Below are 22,741 nucleotides of genomic sequence, written 5' to 3'. Positions count from 1 at the left end.
TGTCAAGGTAATTTGAGGACTCCAGATGTTGTTGCAGCTGCAACAGTCATCTTAGTCATTCTCCTCAAAAGTGGGAAGTTCACAACAGGGCAAAAACCATTCATTCCACATTGAGATACTGTTCCTTGAGCAGCAACAGTAATTTCTTCTTCAAGGGAAAACAGTAAATCAGCTTTTTTAGCTGGAGACACTGAAAATCTACTTCCAGAATAGCTACTGTTCCTCCCTCCAGAGTTTTAACAGCTAGAAGTAAAGTAACCTGCTGCAGTGGCTCAAAGCTCTCTAGTGGCTCTAGAATCTTAGCAAATAAGGTATACCGAATTGCAACACCAGGACTGCATTTTTTCTTTGCTCTGATGAAAGCTGAAGAACCACAGCAGCTGAAAGCTTGGGCAAAAATTATCCAAACTTCATAGCAAAGCCAGTTATAAAGCCTAGTGAAGAAAGGTGTTCAACTGTCTCACTAAAAATAAATATAGATCAACAGGAAAAAATATCAAATTCAGAACAGTTCCACTCATTATGATGTGAAGTGGTCACTCCAGCAGAAGATGAACTTTTTAGTCATTCTCAGTTTTGGCCAAAGTGCTGACAATTTCATAAAATAAATGGTCATGGACCAAAATTTTAACATCTTCCCACTGTTTTTGCCTAGATTTTACACCTAGACACTATGTTGGCGGGTATTAATTAATTAACTAAATAATATTAATTACTCATAAGAGAAAAAGATGAAAGAAAAAAATGGGTCACAAGAGAATTGGGAAGAGGATAAAAGTGCATGATGGGTTGATAAAAGAGACTATTACTAAATAAGATGACAAATGAATACATTTATGACTAAAAGACAATAAAGGCATGGAAGGATCAGGAAGAAAAAAATAAATCTGAGTACGAAACTGAACACTGTCAAGGAAACAGATCTTCTTATAACCATCAGAAATGGCCAAAAAGTCAAGAGAGCAGAGTAAGTTTATGATCTTATTTCCACAAGGGGATGCAGAGCATTTCTGAATTCTTCCACAGGGATATATTTTTGTATCCTTTATGGACAGATTAAGGTAAGTCCCCCAGAAATATTAACATTCAGCTTTTGGCTGCAGTGAACTCTGGATTCCTCAGTGATTAGTTGCTAATTAAAGGTCTAAACACAGGCAGCTGGCACAGTGCCAGGTCTCAGGTTTGTATGCGTGGGCAGAAGTGTTCATGATAACACTCAAAGCAATTAAAACATTTAAATAAGCAGATACTTGACAACAAACTGGTCTTCCTGGGAACAACCACATCACTTGCCATTTATTTAGACATACTACCATACTGCCACAGAGTCAAAATCTAAAGTAATCCAATGGCTGCAATGGATTTATATCTCTGGAACTATGAGCAAAATTTGGCCTACTAAAAGCAGACACCTTTCTTCTCTTAACCATAGCAAAATAAGTTTAGAAACTGTGAAAGAAATACACATTAAAGCTCAAATGCATATTTAGAGATCCACATTTTATCAACCAGAACAGAAATTTTAAATGAATGCACAGGTTTCCTGAACTCATCTGGACCTGAGGAACCAATAGCAGTTGCTCCTTCTAACCTTTTATCTACTTGTGTATCTTCCTAGACCATGCCTTATTCTAATGGGTCATCACAAATAATCTCAAACTACCCTTTCATATATATAAATCCTTAGTAGCAGTGGGAAAGGTGGCTTCTATCTATTTCCCAGGTGATGTATGACTCAAGCTGGTGAGCCTTGGCATATACCTAGTCCAAACTGGAACAGCTCAAAGATAGCCTGGAAGTATTTCTAACAAAGATAACAAAGAAATTTTATTTTCTTTTCTTTGTATCCAACTTGAACTCAAACAGTAAATCTTTGTATTTATTATAGCACTTGCAAGGACTCAATGCTCAGATCTGAGAAGAAAAAATGTCAGAGGACAAGTGCTTGCAGGTAGATAAAGAAAAAAGTAATTTCTATACTGAAGATGATTTCTGGTGGTGATAGCTATTAATAAAATACATTTTTTTAGTGCTAAAATCTGTACAAATCAGAGTAAGATCTGGATGTTGCCTGTTCAAAAGGTGTGAAATCCAACACATGCAGCCAGCAGGGCTGATACAGGTGTGATGAGCAGGTGTGTGCTTGCAGGCAGAGAAGGTTGTAAAAAGAGACATTTTTTTTCTTCCTATCCTGTTTCAGATGCCCAAGAAACAGGCAGTAATAGCCCTTATGACCTTTTCTGGCTAGGATTTTTTTACTTCTTGCACATTCTGTACTAGGTCTTCCTGTACCCTCACTGTGTCTGGAAATGCTCGAGAGAAATTTGCTTTGACATGACTATTACCTGTTCTATGGGACTACTATATAATGCAAGGAAGTTAATATTTATATCAGCGTTTGGCTTGAATTTCTGGCTGTGGTTTTTCATGGTCAGTTGCAATGCATATGTGACCTGACAGTTGATGGTACATACGGGGAGATTAGAAAAATAAAAACATTTTCATTTAATCCAAAATTAAGATTTAAGAAACAAGAAATTTAGGCCACTACAGTGTTGTTTTTTTAATCAGTCACAGAACTCATGGTTCTTAAGGTTGCTTTTAATTATAGGAAAGTGGATAACAGAAAAAAATGGATATACAGAGGAGAAGTAGAGGAACATTTACTTCCTATATTTTTTAGCTTTAGGCAGAAACTATAAAGTTAGCATTTACTGCTGGCTTATAGTTAAAACCTGAACTTGGCCCTCTCTATGCAGAGAAAAGCAGAAGTCCAGAATTGTAGATGTTAATTTAATTAATATCTCTATCTTATAACATATGCAAAAGGGGTCCATTGTGAAAACAATCATAAATCTCTCTTGGTCTAACTTCAGAGCAATTGACCTTAGAACCCAAATAATGTTCCTTTGTGCACAGTTTTTGCATGCACTTTCTAGATTTACTGTTTCAAAGAAGGAGTGTGTAAACAATTTCAGGCAAGACTGAAGTGAGCAACTCATTCATCCTACAGATGGATGAAGGTTTGCACCAAACTGGAAAGAGTCTCTATTGATGCTACTTCCAGTGGTTCCAGATTCGAATTTTTCATTTATTTAATTTTATGTGCTGCTGCTGTCTTAATTAGGAATGAAATGAGGAGAAGAGAAATTACAGGTTTTAGCAGTTCATTGGACAGCAGAGAATATTATAGGGAAAGGTAGTGACACTTTGCCAGTCCAAGAGTCCCTTGTCAGTCTTCAAATGACTGCCACTAATAAAAATTCTGAGGCCCTCTTTGAGAAAAAGGCAGAAGCAGAAACACAGACAACATAAATGTAACTTCTACTTGTTCCCACTATAACTTAAATTATAAGTGCAGTATCCTAAATTCCTGATGTTTCTTTTTTTCTATAAACAAAGTTTCAGGCCACATCTTAAAAAGTTCAATATGAAAAGCATGCATATCACTTCCATACATGTGTTCTAAGTGACGTCTACATGGAAACAGTGACAAACCCTTTCCTTGATGAAACACTGTAAAGCCTTTATTACAAAATTTACCAAAAATAAAAACGTGTTATCTATGTGAGCAGTGCTCATTAAAAATCTCAGAGTAACTGGCTCCAAGATGAATTTTGGCAAACTCTGAATTCCACATGTGGGAGAGGCAACTTTAGCACTTAGTTTATACCAAAAAATCTGCAATTAACCCTGAGAGATTCTTTTGGGGTTAGCCATTCTTGGAAAGCTCTGGACTCTTGAGTCAGCCTCTGGAGACACCACTAGTTATCTCAGGGATCTGGGCTTTCCAATTGAGACGCCAGGATCGGTTGGTTAAAACTGGGGCAGCCCAGAATACCTCAAATTCCCTGGGACATTATCCCTGTCCTTATATTACATCTAAGTATGGCCAATCTTTTATACATTAATGGAACTGATCAAAGTAATAACAATATAATGGGTCAGGTAGTGTTGCCCTGTTTCGTGTTTGTAACACTGTTTATAAACACATGCTAGTGCCAGACATTATGTTCACCTCAGAGACTCCCAGCACACTGCTTACTTGTACTTCCTAAACTTATTATCTATTTCTTATTAGTGCTCATAAAATAACATCTTATATTATCTCCCCTCTCATGTATAACTGAAGCAATTGAATAGAACAGAATAGCTATTAAAAAAGATAAAATGAGAAGTAGTAAATAACTGGTTCTCTTAATCACACAAATATACAGAAACCTTTGCAAAGAAATACCACTCCTCAGACTTACATGAGAACATAAATTAAAGCCAGTGACTATTTCATAATAAGAAGTGAAGAAAGAACACTAGCAAGGATGGGATGAATGAATCCTAAAAGTAAAAGAAACGTTTATGAAAAAGAACAGCATTTGCATTCCTATTAGCCTGGGCCACTTGCCCCTTTTGTAACCTGATGAAACAAGCAAGTCAATACAAATCAAGATGACTTAGTGGAAGAACAGCAAATGGCCATTGTAAAAGTAGAGGCCAGAGGAAAAGGGACGCCACAACGACCCCAGTAATGCAATTTTTTTTGCAAGCAGATTTAATGGGTGTGCTGTGGCCAGACACCTTTAGAGTCAGACATGCTATTTCACTAAGAGAAAACAGCAAGATCCTACCCAAAGCAAGTAATCTGAAATGAAATCCTAACTCAACATGTTACAAAGTTCATATTTTGAAAAGAAAACTGTAAAAAACTTGCACAAACTGTCTTTCATGTGAATACATCCATTCTACAACGATTTTTACATGATAAAGCAGAAAGGCTATTCTTCCCTTCACAGATTTACTGTCTTGTTTTTATAGATTTACCTTGACTGTCAAGACCCTTCCAGAAAACAGTGAATAAACTGAAAAATGATGCAGTCCACATCAGCTATCTGACAAATGACTGCAAAGTTTCATTTTCCCCCTTGCTTGACAAAACTGCAAGACAGCCAAATACAGGTGTTCAGATATGTTCCAACAATGCTCTTTTTTCTTTCTCTCTTTTTAATATAATATTTTGTCCTTTACTCTGGTGAAAACATTATGGTTGATAAAGTAAGATCAAGCAATAATTCTAATTTTTTAAAGCCTTTAAAGTAATTTTTTGAGAAATATGGTAGTTTAGACAGCACATTTATTTAGTTTTAATTTTTGTGCTGTCATACATCAGCACTGAAGTCCTGATTTAGAACACATGCAGCGTGCCTTTGAAGTTTTGGCTGTTTTTTAACAATGGCAAAAAAAGATATAAAGAAATTAAACAGCACCAGAAAAAAAATCATAAAACAGGGCTTTTGTGCTCTTGATTTATATATTGTTTTTTTATGTCTGTTTAAAAAAAAAGCTTTATTCTCAATAATCTTTCATGGGGAGCTTTGCTGTGACATACTTTCATCTAAGCCTTTTCTTTTGTGCTGACCTTTCTTTTCTTCCTTCTATCCCCTCAAGTCTCTGAATCTTTCTAATATCTTTCCCATTCAGTAGCAAAATGACTTTATTGAAATTCTTATGAAAACCAAAAGAGTGGAAATTGTGCAAGTGCTATGCTAAACTGATATTTTTCAATGAAAGTAATAAATATTCCAAGCAAACAGAACCTCCAAATAAAACAGCTATTTCCTTCTAGTGCTTGTTGGACTCCCCTTCTGGTTTGTGCAGAAGTATATGTGCAGTGGTATATGTCATTGTCTTTTCAGGCAAGTTACACAACACTGGCTTTTTCCAAGGAAGTGCATGAAAGCTGATAGTTGCCTTTATTCATTTTTATCCAATGTGTTGTAATGAGCATGAGCCAATGGCATATTTATTTTTTCTGTGGCCAGCTTCTTCCTGTTTTTTTCTCTCCCTTTCAGCTTAAGGACAAAATTGTTGAAACAACAAAAAAATGCCACAACTGGCTTTACAGTTTTTCTCCTCCTTAGGGTCTTCCATTCCTTGAAAAATTTTAGTGCATTAATAGTGTCGCCAACACCAGGTGCTGCAAAGAAGGGTTTTAATTGCATTCTGGTTACAAAACATCCTGGAAGTAATTTCAAGATGGACCACATCCTGAAGTTGTCCAGAGGTTTGAAAAATATTAAACACCCTGACCCCCCAATAATTCTTGATTGTCCAACTGAATATATATGTGTACATAACTAATATGTGTAGAAAGGTATGAACAGGTACAGAAACCACAGGAATTATGTAGAAAAGCATTTTGCACTACTTATAACACATAAGAAGTCACAGTAGCATGTCATAATAATGATCTTCTTAGCTTTAGAGCCTATTCATCTATGGATATCTAGTAGATAATTTCCTGATTCATAAAATTTGAAAATATTTTTATGCACACAGAGAATTTTTATGCCAAATTTGTTCCATTAATCCCAGTAATAATTCCTCAGACTACAAATCTGACTCAAAATATTTGCTATCCTATCCCTGTGTGCACTGTGCACCCTGCTTTCTTTCTCTAAGACATAGATCATCTTCTCTTTTAAGCTTTGCTCAATCCTTAGTTCAATCTCCCCTAACACCCTTTTAGTTCACTGTTCTCTTTCCTTGAATATACTGGCACTTCTCTGCTAATAACATGACAAAAACTTGGTAAGTGGTATGTGTTTGCCAGAGTGGCTTTTAGATATCCCAGAAAAAAAGGGAACTTGACCATTTGTCCTGGTGTTTTAGAAGTTAAAGCATTCGGTCAAAAGAATTATTCCAGCTCAGATGTCTGATGTCCAGCCTTCCCATCCTCACACCTGGGATTTCCCAGGCTGAAACACTGGAAAATGTCCTCTCCATCACAAATTAATTTGCTGCTCTCAAGCACTTTCTTTCAGATAAGCAGTTGACATATCTCTAAACAGTGCTGCCATAAATATCTATATTGCTTCAAAAACGAGACACTTGAAAGAGGGAAATTATTCCTTATTTTAGAGAGATAAATTGAAGCAAATCAAAATCAAATCTCTAGGGGCATTCTTCAAGAATGAAATCTGCACATATCAATCCCCAAAGGCAGTAAGTGGTACAAGTCATTGAGCTGAAATTCACACAGAAGGAAGAGTTCAGTGGCGCAGTGATACAATCATAATAAAATAGGCCAGGGAATATTCCTGTAGTAGTGAGAGGCATTTTCTATGAACTTTTTTTAATTTTCTGTTTATTTCTGAGTCTACTAATCATAGACATCAGTGTTCTTAAAAGATAAGGAAGTATTCAGAGCAAATCAACATATTTCCCAGATACTCTTTCTTTCCCTAGTTTTAATGAAATAAAAAGTAAAACAGGTACTGGGAAAGAACAGTGTTATCCAATGGACTAAATTAGGTAGTTGAGTCATGATGACAAGAAGGATGGGCAAATTTTGAAGAAAAAAGTTACTCAAGACATAATGTTTGACATCTGGTTTATGATGCTCTAATTGTCAGTAGTCAGCCAAAGCCAAAAGACTGCTATTGTCTTTCAGATGGAATATATCTAGAACAGTGCTGACTGTTTACTGAGCTAAATATATCCTCTCAGTTTCTGCCTGAAGTATATGATATACCTTGGAATTGAATATTTTTTCTATTTTCTCTCTTAAAAATACTGAGTTTAGGTCTGTCAAGTCCTGATGGTCAGTGCAAACATGCATGAGGTGGCTATATGAGTAAAGTGGTTATGCTATAGGTAACCTTGTCACAAGATAGCAAGTTCCATGTAAATAAATTACAAAATTTTCTTTCAATATAATAAAACATAATAAAAAGCAGACAAATAATTTATATGTATTTTTGAAAATTTTACGCAAAATATGCAATTGAGTAGTTCTCAATAATAAATAATAAATTCTTATTTTCCCTTCCTTTTTTTTAGCCACATAATGCAAATTGCAATATGGAAAATCTTATTTTGTCTGAGTGAAAGACACTCTTCTTATTTTATGTTCTAGATTTTCCTTTTTTCTTTTCCTTTTTCCTTTCCTTTCCTTTTTCCTTTCCTTTCCTTTTTCCTTTCCTTTTTTCTTTCCTTTTTCCTTTCCTTTTTCCTTTCCTTTCCTTTCCTTTCCTTTCCTTTCCTTTCCTTTCCTTTCCTATCCTTTCCTTTTTTCCTTTCCTTTTTTCTCTTTTCTTTTCTTTTCTTTTTTCTTTTCTTTTTTCTTTTTTCTTTTCTTTTCTTTTCTTCTTTTTTCTTCTCTTTTCTTTTCTTTTCTTTTCTTTTCTTTTCTTTTCTTTTTTCTTTTCTTTTCTTCTCTTTTCTTTTCTTTTCTTTTCTTTTCTTTTTTCTTTTCTTTTCTTTTCTTTTCTTTTCTTTTCTTTTCTTTTCTTTTCTTTTCTTTTCTTCTTTTTTCTTCTCTTCTCTTCTCTTCTCTTCTCTTTTCTTTTCTTTTCTTTTCTTTTCTTTTCTTTTCTCTTTTCTTTTCTTTCTTTTCTCTTTTCTTTTCTTTTCTTTTCTTTTCTTTTCTTTTCTTTTCTTTTCTTTTCTTTTCCTTTCTTTTCTTTTCTTTTCTTTTCTTTTCTTTTCTTTTCTTTTCCTTTCTTTTCTTTTTCTTTTTCTTTTTCTTTTTTCTTTTCTTTTTTCCCAACTTTATCGTATCTGTGATAGAGTACTACATTTGATCAGACTCAATTTCCAGTCCTTTTTGGAAAACACTACATAAAAACTTATCTTCATTAAGTGCCACTGAGATTCCAGCACCACATAACTAATGAGAGAATTCAGTAGCTTCACGTCAATGTGATGCCTCAAGTTCAAAGGGGACAAGGACATCCTGTTTGGTGTTTTGTTTCACTCAAGCCATTAAAGCTGCACAGACCCTTTTAAGTGTTTTTTAAAGGAATCTTCTTTATTCCCTATCAGTAACCTAAAACATTATAAAAACAGTGTTCATTTAGATAATGTTTAAATTTGTGATTTAAATAATGTTTAAATAATATGATTTGGAAAACAAAAAAAATCAGTGATTCTCAATGAATTGGAACGAATCTCCTGGTGGATGAAAATATCTCAGAACTACAACTTTTTCCCTTAAAGATCTTCAACTTTTGTGACCTCAATGTTTTTCCTCAAAAGGTATGCTGGGAAAATCCCAGAGGTGTTCACTGTGTGTGAGAATCTATGCATCCAAAAAGGGCCAAAAGAAAAAATTACATGGTTCAGCATATATGCACTGTCTTCATGTATATTCTACAAAGCTACCACTGGCGCAGTTAACACCACTAGAGAAATAATGTTTTATTCGCATGGTCACATAAATATCAAAATTTTTGAATAATTTATTCCTTTAATGTAATATGTTTGTTAATTAAATTACAAGTTTTGAAACATCACTTCACATTTGAAGCACTCTTGAATCACTTGATAAATGGATTGTCTTTACTGTTTTCACCAGGGTTTGATGCAGGTTTAAGAAGATTGCTTACTCAAATATTTGAGTGAATGAAAAATTATTTTGATATGATCATGTTGGCTTTCAAAATTTCAACAATTCCACTTTGCCACTTTTACTTCTCTGCAAACATGCTTTGAAAAATTGGACATAATTATGCCACTATTTCCAAGTTGATTAGAGAAAATTTCTTGAAATTCCTGGTAAATTTGTTAGGAGAAAGACCAGTCATATTAAAAAACAATTTTACTGCAAAGCTGTTCCTATAGGAACCACAAAAGATGGTTTTTTAACTTTCAGCTGAAAACAAAGGAGACTACAGATATTTCCTTTTTTAAAAGAAATAAAAATAGATACAAATAATAACAACTGGATTTGATATTTTATTCACTACCTCTTCTCTACCAAAAAAAAACCCCCAAACCAGTTAAAGACATTCTGTTAATTTTTCCCATTGTTTTGGATAAACTAAACTCTTTAACAGAGATAAATAATAATTCTTTTTATATTTAATTTAAAAAGAAACATTTTCCATGAAAATTTTCAAAATAAAACAAACTTGTGAAGATATATCAATTTTTATTAAGATTTGTATATATCTCATATTTTAAATTGATAATTTCTCTTGACAGCATAAAAATACTGTGCAAAGAAATTTAAGTTATTCTTTCCAAACAAAATTTGTGTAATAAGAACAAAATTATGCACAAGAACAAACACAATATGCCTGGCTGCTATCATAAATAAAAACATAAATTATATGGCAATACATGTCAGTGACCATTTTTCCATACAACTAAATCACTGAATTCATATCTGATGTTAATCATATTAGGAAAATAGTTTTGAAAGCTAGCACATTTAAAGCCCAGATATTGCATTGAAGGATACATTCCACTATTAAATGAAACAGCTTTGTTTTATTTTGCTTTTAGAGAATGCTAATCTGTTTTAAATAAAGTATAAAACATTTAGAAAAACAGCTCTTACACACAAACTGCCTCTGAACGGGTGCAATGTCAGATACCAAAAAGAGAATCCTTTTTTTTTTTTTTTTTTTTTTTTACAAGAGGAATTTAAGGAAAAGGGATGAGACTATGCATCAAAGGAAACAAATATTTGATTCATTTACCATCAGAAACAAAAGCAATTAAGTAAGTGAATTTTTACTAACTAACAATCCTTTGCTGTTCTGGATAGTTATCTGATTTCAGTTTCATCTTCCAAAGAAGATCTTTCAAGGTCTTTCCCCTGGTCTATTTTAGTGTATATGAATCATAATTAATGACAGGGAGAAAAGAATGAACCTGAAATAAATAAGTTATTATTAAATTCAATTCAAATAGACTTATTTTACAATAGAACAACTCACATTTCTTTTCAATTTAATTCTATACGACTTCAGGAAATATTTAAATAACAGCATTCTCATGTGAAAATGCTTTTGAAGAGTTTTAACATGTTTTTGTACCATAATAATATTTACAATGTCTGTCCCTGTAAAGACTACTTATTTTAATAAATCTTAATCAGGTTGGTGGAGTAGTCTCAATCAACAGGACTGCTCAAAGTGAGTAAAAGCATGTGGGATTAGGACCTACACTCTTGCATTTCCAGCAATTTTATGGGAATTAGTCGGTATAAGCAAGAACAATTTCCTTAAAGACAGCCACAACCCCCACCCCACAAAACAACAAACAAAGGTAATAAAATGCTGGGATAAAAATTAGGGATTTTTATTTTTTTATGTGCCAGTGTTGGCAACTTACATCATTTTCTTGCAGATTTCATAGTATTCCATGTTTGCATATAAAGCTATTATAATAAGGAGATTGCAATTGAATCTGAGTGTTCTGCTGATAAAAAAAAAAATGGCTGCAGTGAAAAGCTGAAAAGATGAAGGAAGGCATTCTGGGAGCTCCACAATAAAATACATCTGAGTAGCATTTTACTAACTCTTACAACATTTTTGAGGCCCAAAGCAGTGCTTTTTAATCTTCTAGAACCAATAGTACTGATATTATACTTGAACAATTAATAAAGGTGCAAGCATCCAGCATGGTGGTGTGACTTTTTAAAACTACCACCAGGAATTAATGTTTTCAGTTTAATTACATAGGTAAGCACAAAAACTTCCCTTTAACCACAAGTAATTAACATACCTCTATTTCAGTAACTTATTTTCCTTGAGACAATAAGACAACTTATTTTCTTTGAGACTATTATAACATAATTATTCATTATGTTATAAAGAACATAATATAATTATTCATTATTTTATAATGAACATAACATATTATGCTCATTATCATTGAATATAATGATTTAAATTCTATTTTATGTTTGTTTGGGTAAAAAACCCTAACACAACAGCAACTAAAACAATTGCTGGGATCAAAGCTAAAAATACCAAGAAAATCTCTTCAGATTTGTGAAGAATTGCTGGTGCTGATACCAGTCAGACCTAAAGTGTACTTGATACTTGGATAGTGTGAAAAAGATGAGTTTGCAGACCGAAAAAACAGATGGCCCCTTATCACCCCATGGGGCTAAACACACAAGAGCAAACTTCACAGACGCCTTACCTTTACCTTGTCTATCCCTATCAGGAGAGACTGTTATATTAAGGGTTATTGCCTCTCTAGCCCTCCCTGTGATCAGCTTTTGAAGTCCATGGCCAAGAGGCCAGTGTGAGAATATCACCTCAGATAAGAGGTGTTTGCTCTGTGAAATATTCAGGACAGGAATCCATGGAGCCCGTGATAGTTCAGCAGGGAACCACAAACTCCAGCTAATATCTTCTAATCCCCTGTTGGTTTGAGAACTAGCCGCCATAAAAACCATAACTGGCTGTTTATTTGTGCAGGCAAGAGATAACATCTTAAAGTTACAGTCTGCCTTAAGTAGTAGGGATGTGAAGCCCAAAGAAATGAACCATCCAAGCTCATAATTAAAGTTGTGTGTGCTCCCTTCTTCTCTGCCTAATGAGATGTAAACATTTTGGCTGCTGTCTCTTTTGAAAGATATTAATCAATCTATTGGTTAGAAATCACAAAGGATAGTTGGTCTTCAAATTACATGCCTTCTTTTATAGCATTTTGAAGCTGTGAACAATATGTTAAAAATTTTCCCATGGCGCAACCAAGTAAATACTTGTGGCACATTTCTATTTATTACAGAGAATAGTTAAATTCTAAGACATAAATCATGCTCTTCTACTAAAGACTACAAATTCCCAAAGACAAGACTAATTCCCAATGCAACGATGCTATAAAAGATCAGACACTTTGTTATGCAGAAATCCACATTTGGAGATGTCTTTCAACAATGTTCTCTCAGGACCCAATCCTGTAAAAGGCACAGGCAAGTTGCTGAACATTGTGTCAAGCTCCATTAGTTTCAAAATGGCCCTGAAAACTTATATTTAATTTGTTGTACTTAAATTGTAATCTGACATGATTAATACTGCCTAAGTAAAAAAATACTTTGTTCTTTCCTTTCTTCTACTAAATGACAGCCTTTTTGTTTCAATAAGGAGAATGATTTCTTGTGTTTAATTTCAAAACTGAGAGAAGGTAGGACCAATTTGACCTTTATTGCATCCCTGACCTAAGTTATTGTCATTAGCCAATGTTACTACTGTAGCATGAAAGAAAAAGCATCAAGAGGTAGGTGAAGACATAAGGGAAGATAACCAAAAAGGGAAAGTAATTCTTACTGGTTCTGTAGATTGTCTTTTTTTTTTTCCATTGTAATCTATCCTCTGCCCTGTCTCCAGAAACTGCCCTAAATCAAGGAACAGGCACGTGATGCATTCTGCAGATGGATTGACACTGTATATCTGAACATGTTATACAGGTGGTTTTTCACTTGTACCAATTAGTTAACTAGCCAGCAGACTGATCTTCTCTTTGTGAGGCAGGAGTGGGAGTGGAAAAAGAAATCTCTTCTGGCTTTGCAGAAAGAAAGGCCAAGTAAAAGTGAAAAAGCAGGTCAAATCAATGCTTAATTATTAATTTTTCTAATTTCACTCACTTTCAGCTTAGGTGAGCCAGTTGGCCAGACAGTATTGAAAACATTGGGCAATAACAAAATCAGTGATAAGGTTTCTGAATCCTTCAGATGAGTTTTAAATATGTATCCAGTTAGACATGAGTGCACCATAGTCTGACAGCAAGGATTTCCCTAGCCTCAGTAAACGAGGTGAATTTACCAGTTTTCCCTTGGCTCAAGTCCATAGTCCAAGCCATTGACATATGCTTACTTGACAGCATATGAAACCAGGTTTCTCAACCAATCATTAGAATTTTTCTGAATTTCTCCAGTCTTTAATCCCTTCTTTAAAGGAAATAATTTTTTTTCAAAAAGGGACTTCACTTATATCTTTGCATTTGCCTTTTATTATGCTGTGTCCTTGAGAGGACACTAATTTTATACAGTGAATTCCAATCTCTCCCCAATTTTCACAGGAGTCAATAGACTACTCTTCCTCAGAGGACAGGATTTCTGAAATTTTCTTCATTTCCTATTTATAAATGTAAATGTAGTGTACAAGCCAATAATGCACCAGATCTTGAGTCACTGACAAATAAATCACCAATATCTGGACTACAAAAGCAAATTTTAGAAGTACAAATGCAGGAGTAAATAAATATTTTTTTATTTAGAAGGCTGGGCAATCCAATGGCCATGCCCAAACCAAAGAATATGATACAGCAATGACTGCTATGGGCTATGAGGGAAAAGGAAACAAAATTCTTTACTTCTTCCAATAAATCCTGTGAAAATAATCATGTCTAAGGGTTGGTCACCAACTAATTTTTAATCTATTTTGATGTCTTTTGTATCGTACCAAACTACCACTTAATTAGTATGCAATAAATCACCCTAGAGAAAACCCAAAGTTTGCTTTCAGAAGTGAACAACTGGAAGCAAAGTCTTGATGCTACATTTTCTTGCTGCCACTCACTGGGTATCAGTTTCCAAGAGATACAAGGGAGAAAAAGAAAATTTCTGATACCAGTGAGGACACTCCCCAGTGAAAAACTATATCAATGATCATTGCTCCAACCCATCTCCAATGCTGTAAAGCTCTGTGTCAAAAGCTCAAGATCTAGCCTGCAAATTATGCTATTTATTTAACATAATAAATTATGTTTAAAAGAATCAAATCTCTGAATTCAGAAGAATTCAGACTAAAAGGCAGCTATGGCAACTGATGTAATTTAACAGTTTGCAGCTATCCTAAGGTATCCCATGCAATCTCTTCCTTTCTCCGCTGGCACACATTGGTCCTTCCATAATCTGATTCAGCTTCAGCCCAACAGAAGTTTCTCCACTTTTTAAACTAAGTTTTCTGATGGGTTGATGTGTTAATGCTGCATGGTGTTTACAGAGATTGACAAGGAGCAGACTCAGCACAAGGTAAGGAATGGACAACTCAGAAGGGGCAGTGGTATGCAACCACCCTTTTGTATGGCAACGAGCTGCTTGCAGCAACTCCTGCCAGCTATGAAACTGCAGTCAGTGCCAGAGTTACCAAGACCACAGCTTCTTGTAGTTGAGTCAAAAAGACTTTCTTGTGAAGTGATTAGACATGGAATCATAAAAGCCTGCAATGTTATTTTTAGAAAGTCAAACTGTGTTGAAACAGTACCAAGTCAAAACTACTACTCTCTTTTGCCAGCTGTGAGCTTGCAAGGACTCCTTTTTCCTGCCTTCCTTTTACATACACCTATTAAATTAGCCCCAGTAGTCCCAGTCAGGACTCCTCTTTGGAGTCAAGTGTCAGAGAAGACGTTCAGGCAATCACAAGAAAGTGAAGTCCCTACCCAAAGACACTATAATTACTCTGCCCTAAACAACTCACAGTCAGTCCAAGGTCCTGTCCGGTATGGAGCCACAGTATTATTCGGGTACTCCTTTAGAAATTATGTACTTCCAGAAGAAAAACCCCAATGAACATATATAGCCTTTTTAGTATTTGAAATACTCAGAATAGTCACATAATATGTTTTAGAAATACTGAAGCTGGCACATGGGAAACTTTTTCTCTGAAACATATCTGAAGTACCAGGCTTGGACCCTGAGCAGTTTTATATTTGAATTCAGTGATATGTAGTTCTAGCATTAGCCTATGGTCTCTTTCTAACCCCTACACTATGCACAACACACAGTGGGAAACTGAAAAGAATTTCAAGATACAGTGGGACAGTTGTGAGGGCTCAAGAAAAAACTGGTCATTAAAGAAAAATTTTTGCATGAAGCATCTAGTGTCTGAGTGTGCTATAGCATACCTAATTGTAAGGATGACATCTATTTATAAGTCTCATTTAAAGCCTTCCAGTGATGGCTGGTACACCATACTAGACCATTTGTTTCAGCAATCAGTCATCTCTTTATTAAAAACTGTGCACATTACTTCTGAATTTGCATGTGCCCAGATGTGAGGTGTTTAACTTTCTATAGCATTTTATGTTACATTCAGAGATCTCATTATCAAAACTTATTCCCAGTGGAAATTGGAACTGAAATGTGAAGGCCAAAGCATCAGGAAACCAACAGGACAGGCAAGCTCAATCTGGTTGCTCTTATTTTTATCCTACAAAGTACGAGATCCAACCATGAGAAGAGATTCCTCAAGGAAGAGATGTTGGCTACATGTAAGTCAGCAGCGTTTTTAATACATTAATTTCTAACTATGCTGACATATCCTTTGGAAATAACCTGAGCTCATGAGAAGGCAAACTGGTAATAACTTCAGCATTTTTTTTATTGGTCCCACTTGAATGAGTGTGCATAATACAGCTTTTGATAAGCTATGGGAGTTATTGCAATTTTCTCAAATAAAAACATTAAAAATTGCAAATCAGCTTAGATAGAATCAGTTATATTCTAGGCACTGGACCAACTTTTCATTACAAATTTGGCATAACAAAAGACAGATATTCCAACAGACAAAATATCATTTACTTTTTAAATGCCCACAGTGGTATCCTTTCCTACTGCTAATTGCTGATTTTATTTTGCACTCTGGTGTCAAATAGCATCTTTGGAATAGGAGAGAAAAACAACAGGAAAACTCGAGTAAATCATCATAGCCATTAACAAATGCAGTGCTTGAGGAAGTTAACTACCTTGAAAAAAATCTTCATTCTTGCTTGACACTTCTCTATTTACTTTATTCTTTCTATGGAATGGTCATGATTTAATGAGCAATTATGTAGAATATTTACTTGAACAGTAAAGTGATCTCAGTGACTTTAGTGCAAGCATTATTCTTAGGGCTATTCTATATAAAAAAGAGAAAGTACTTCATCTCAGGATAATGTTACATAGAGATCTTCAGACAGAAGCTAAATTTAAAAACAGTTCGCTTACAAGATCTAACAATTTGCACATTTATGACCAGATCTGACAGGTCTTCTTCAGACTTGTTCACTACACAGAATTCAGATCTTGTGATAATGTTATATATTTTAGCAGAAGATGTAAAAATTAACTGTAAAATAAAGAACAAAATGTATCAGCTCTGTCTTCAGTCATTCCATCTAAGGATCATCAGGGTAACAGGAAAGATTAATACTGTTTGGACATCTCCTTACTATTCTAAATACAAAATTCCTTTGTTCCTTTTATTTCTTCTACCACTATTTTTCTTATGTTTTATTGTCAATACAATTTTTATTACATCAGTACAAAAAGTGAATTTGATAAAACTATATTTTTATAATACATATTACATTGTGCTGATATTTTGTGTTATCTTATTGAAAAAATTCAAATACTAAAAAGTAACAATTGGACTAGCCAGGAACTGAGACATGCTCTCCTCTCACCTGATTATATTTTACAATAAAATCAAAGGACTTTTACAGTCCCTGATCTAAACAAAAAGATCTCAAAGAATTCAATACATACTCTGCATAGAAGCTGTGCATGAGAGCTCCAGCTGCTGCACTCTGCTTCACCTTAGATCTTGGGGAACCAATTAGCCAAGCAACATGGACAGAGCCATGCCAGTACTAAAGATGGACTTGACATTGCAAAATGTATTCCTCTGTTTCAGCTAATGAAGTTAAATTTGAGTCATGACAGAAGGGCATGGAAAGCAAAACCTGAGATAAGTTGCCTGAATATCCCTGACAGAACATACCACATATTAGAGAAGCTTCTGAGCCGAGTTGGCACCTTTAACTGATGCAAGACCCTGTGCCAAAAGGACTACCAGAGAAGTTTAAAATGGCATTTGCCTCACTTTCTTCTCTTTGCTTTTTGATGTTAAACTTGGTGCAATTCCCATAGAATAATGCCCCAGGTAAGGCAGCATCTTTGAGTAAAGATAATATTTTTAGCAGACAAAAAATTTTTATTTGGAAAAACAAACTCCTTTTCTGACATAAAGCCTTTTTTGGGGAGGAAGACCTTCTTCGGGGTAAAGTGATTGTGGATTCAAAAGTATACCTGTTTCTAATTATGCTAGATGGCCTTTCATCAGTGTTGTCAATAAAACTTGCCTTTCCTAACAAGATATTCCTTAAGATATTAGGAATATAGTTAGTACCAAAGGACTGAGACCTTCCCAGCAGCAAAAAGTTCTGCCATATGCCATCAGTCATATCAAATCTTTAAAGCCTTTTTTGTTCTTAAAAGAATATAAAATCCATCACAAAGTTTATGCACGTGACTTGAGTATATATTTCAAGATGTGTATGTGTATGTGTATGCAGGTATATTATACAAGCACCTTTTGAAATCATAGCACTTCATTAAGGGAGAAGATTGACACAAAGAGCCAACATAAAGAAAAATGTGCCTGTGAAATCCTCAAAGTTGGGATTGAAACAAATGTTTTAGTTAATGTTCATTCTCAATTCTGCAATGCACCAAACAAATCTGTTTCGCAGACAGGTAAAACTTAGTTAAATGTTGCTTAGTTTAGTGAAAACTAATCAACAGGCAAAGGCAGTTTGAAAAGATAGGGAAAGTGATTTGAAAAGTGAAATAAAACAGGAAAGACTCAGACTTCCCTTCCAATATTTTTAAAACATGATCTCTTTTTTTTTAATGGAAAAAAGACCATTAGTGATTTCATTATTTAATACAACTAGACATAAATTGGGAAGTGAGATATCTCCAAGCTCTGCTATAATCACTGATCTCAGTTGGCCAAATTCCATCCTAGAGCCTTCTAGAGGAGTTGAGGGTCACCTCACTGTGAAAAATCCTGGCATGCACAACAGACCCGTGGATTTAAAATCAGCTGAAAAAATATATATGATTATTTTGTTGCTGACATGTTTGTTTACTAATCAGAAATGGCAACTCCTCAGTAAATAAGATTGTATGACAATATAGAAAAAAAATCCAGGTTAAAGCAGATTATGATTTACACTTCTTAAAATGTGCAGATTTAGTAGACCATTTTTTTCTGAATGCAATTGCCTGTTATATGGTTACTCCAAGGCTGCAATTAGTCGAATCTGCTATCTTCATCCAATGGTTTTTACTTTACAGCTTGGGAAGGCTGATTGGTTATTACATTTTAATATTTCCTCTTTGATTGTACTCTGAGGGGAAAGACATAAATAATTAATTATCAACCATCTACTGACTTCCAAAGTCTCTTTAACAGTAAGGTTAGTAGCTAAGGATCCATCTTCTCTACTTTGACGTCAATTTCTCTCTAATTTGTAAAGGTTGTATTAAGTGATAGAAATCAGAAAATTCAATGTCTTATGTGCACACAAAGTACTAAAGATTTATAAAGACAGAATATGTATAGGTTAAACTTTACTTGTTGAGGGCATAATTTCTAATTGTTACAAACCAATTATATTAAAACTTTGCATGAATATCTATTTTAGTCTTTAATATGAAAGTTTCTCTTTGGACCTTTTTTTTAATAGACTGCTCATTTTACTACATACCACATATAGTATGTTATGTTCTAAAATAGTATGGTGGAATGTGGAGAATTTTGTTTTGGGGAAATAATAAATTCCTTTGGCTCTGTAAAAAAGGCTTTATTCATCCCTCAGGTACGTGATCATTATCTGGCTCTATCTTGGCTTTTCTCTTAATTTAAACAAGAGCCACCTACGGTAAATCACTTTTTTTTGCTTACAGACACATGTGAAGAAGTAGATGTGCAGCCTCCTATATTAAAAATGTATTAAGATTTCTAAAACAAAAGTTATGAAGAGTTAATTAATTAACTCATGAATGAAAATTAACATTAATTCTAATGTCAGGCAATTTTTCTTTGCTGCAATTTTTATTTAAGTTGTTAAAGTTGTTATGCCAACATCTTACATAGGCCAAAGCATCTTGCATCCTTAAGGAACATGTAGAATACCTTCTCAACAGCTAAATACAGATAGTTATACAATGGCTCTCAACAAAATATCTAATTTAGTACCAGTTGAAAGTTCACCTCCCTCCCACACAAGCTCATGGAACGGTGCCACTGACCAGGAACCACACGGAAAAAAATAGCAAGTAAATCTCTCACCTCTTCCTGCAAAATGCTTTACTAAAAATCATAAAGCACAGGGAAATGATACTCAAACATGCACACAGCCTGCTATGTTTCTTTCCTCTCCAGTGTAACCACCGCATTAAGCTGAAAAGCTGTACTAAAACTCAATATGTCTTACTTGCAGCCAGAGGGATATTCCATTTCCAGCCCATTGGTACATTAGCAGCTGTGGAAGTGTCTTTGGGTAGACCCTTACACTGCTCCCTGCATTCTCCCTTTCCACAGCACACCACTATGGACAGTCACTCTGTTTCTCCCTCACTGTCATTGGTATTCAGGGGATCCTGTTCAGCATGCAGTCAAAATTAAAATAAAAAATATGCATGTCTGCCCTGAACCTCCTGAGGCAAACAACTTTGGTCTATTGATCTGTAACAAAAGGCAAAGGTCAGGACAAAACCCTCTGAACTGGAGTCCATTTGTGCAGTGTTTTAAATGCCATTAGGTCTCACTGACTTATCCAGACTTTTCCCAAGTCACTTGCCATTAGCAGCAGAGATCCATATTTAATAACTGTTGAAGTGATACTATATACTGAATATACTGAATAAAAGCACATATACAGGAGAAAATTATTCACAGCATTGCATTAGGAAACAATTTTGTCTTGTCCCATGGAAAGCAATTGATATATAGCAATGTCACAATGCACATTACTGTACAGAGAGTTACTCCATCATCCAGCCTTGCTTAAAATCAAGGCTCAGAATCAGTTTGGCTACAATATCTTGTAAGAGCTAGTGATTTTGGAGTGTTGCATTTGAAATATGTCAGACAGACCTGTCTTTCAGAAAGTATTAAATCTCTGCCATAAGCACACATTTTGAAGGACTAAAAGGGACATCCAAATATTAAGACCCAACAGAGTAGTCTTTTAAAAAATTTGGCCTTCATAAACACTGATGTAATTCAGGATTAATGCCATGGAGCTGAAAAGATTTCAATAACAAAAGAGCAATATGAGATTGGATTTAGGTTTCCAAAGTCTAAAATCTCCAATATATATTTAAAGAGAAGTAACTTACTCCAGCATTTGGAAAATGGGGCCTATCGAAAAGCATGAAAACTCTAAAATGTTACTTGAATGCCAGAAAAGTAATACTTTAAAAAGTCAAGACAAAAATGCCAAGAGGAACAGGAAGGAGTGAGCCAGAAATGCTAACATGTTCATTCCCACCCTGTCCGTGAGTTGGGCAAGTGCCGCAGCTCTCCAGGCATCTCTGGGTATTAACTGCAGGACAGTCCCTGCGCTCAGTGACACAGCTGTCATCTCACAAAACAGAAACATGGATGTGAAATGGACTTATAAAAATGTTCCTAAGTATAAAAAGCACCAACTGAGAAACACGTGCCAATGGCGATACCCACATTTAGCTGTGACTTTGTACCCGCCCAGCGGAGGGTCGTGGCCTTCCACAGCATCGAATCCTGCTGACACCAGGACAATTTCTGGATCAAACTCGTTGGCAGCTGGCATAATCACAGTCCTGCAGAATGAAAAAACCCAACGCGATAAAATTAAAAGAACTTCCCTTTTCATTATATTAATTGTCACACTTAGAAAAAACTACAACACAAGATATTTTATTTTAATTAAACCAGTGTCCATGGTAGCTGTTCAAGTTCAAGGCTTCAATTAATTTCTTTCTATAATCACTCTTTTTTCTTTTGTATGATGGAGAAAAAAAAAGGCAGGTACATGTGAAAGCCTCTAATATTACTTACACATCTGTGTCTGTTTTATCCTGCTGCCTATAAAAAGCTGCCTCTTCCAGGGAAGTGACTAATGGTTTACAGAGAGCTCTCAAAGCCTGACTGGAAACCCGGACTGCTCCAGTTAGTGCGAACTTGGTGTAAATTTGAACTATAAATTTCTTTTGGGAAAATGTTTGCTTTCCAAACTTTTTTTTTTTACTTCTTCACATTTTTAAATGTTTGTCGAGGTGGGGGGTGACTCTAGCAAAGGAAAAACATGAAATTCCCTTAATCAAATCCAGACTATGTTGTCAAGCCTTTCCAAGGTCAAGCATAACAGGAATGTGACAACCACAAACTAGTGACAGCAACCCCTGCTGGTGTCAGGAAGATAATTCAGCCCTTTACAGTCACAAAGATTCCACTTTTTTAACCCCTTCCTCGACACACTTATGTGCAGATAATTTATCGCTTTGATTTTGCGCTTCTCCAAACTCAAAGCATGAAAGATGTATGGAAGGAGATGATAAGCCCCTGCATTCTGCACTTGCAGATGTGTTCTTTCAGGCTGATTCCAAAGGGAAGGTGAAAGGATGGCTTTTGCACAGGTTTGACAAACACCAAGCCTGTAATGGCTGTGCTAAACCAGGAGGACACTGCTAACATTAAAAGGCAAATGCACATATGAATGTTCTATCACAGATAAATTAACTCCAGAGAATCCCAACTGGTTTACACTGGTCAGAATGTGAAAATTAATTTTGTACATGGGTAATGCTATTTGTTTTAGTTCAATGTTTATTAATTTATTTTATAAACAACTTAGTCCAAGGAACTCATATTTTTGTTAAAGGGTTTAGGTTTTCTGTGAAAAAAAAGACACTTTAATAATATTTTAACAGTCTTCTAGGTTTTTCTTTAGTTTAGTTTTTGATATTTGCTTTATAAACTTTGTTTTGTTTTCCTCAAAGATAATTTTAATATTAGGAAAATGTTCCTTTTACTTGTTAAAAAAACAGAATTCAAACTAAGCAAAAATCATTGTCAGGGCATACAGAATTTCAATGAATATAGTTTTACATTAAAAGAAAAGGACAGAGGCCGCCTAATTTTTTTTCTGTGATTTTGCTGAAATTGCACCAAAAATATCTGCAGGC

The 22,741-nt window shown here is 34.8% G+C and overlaps 1 protein-coding gene across 13 annotated transcripts in view; it reads right to left on the bottom strand.

The window, feature by feature from the left end:
* Window positions 1-22,741, bottom strand: part of HDAC9 (histone deacetylase 9) — a 457,439-nt gene that overhangs the window by 37,961 nt on the left and 396,737 nt on the right. For all 13 annotated transcript variants that reach the window (XM_085050864.1, XM_085050871.1, XM_085050865.1 and 10 more), the window contains one exon: window positions 21,258-21,376. In XM_085050864.1, the coding sequence (XP_084906990.1) occupies window positions 21,258-21,376 (119 nt within the window). The remainder of the gene's footprint in view (window positions 1-21,257; window positions 21,377-22,741) is intronic.

The sequence above is a fragment of the Lichenostomus cassidix genome, chromosome 2 (assembly GCF_008360975.1).
Source record: "Lichenostomus cassidix isolate B80296 chromosome 2, HeHo_3.0, whole genome shotgun sequence".
Taxonomy (NCBI): Eukaryota; Metazoa; Chordata; class Aves; order Passeriformes; family Meliphagidae; genus Lichenostomus; species Lichenostomus cassidix.
The sequence above is the reverse complement of the archived record's forward strand: the minus strand, read 5'-3'. Positions and strand labels throughout refer to the sequence as shown.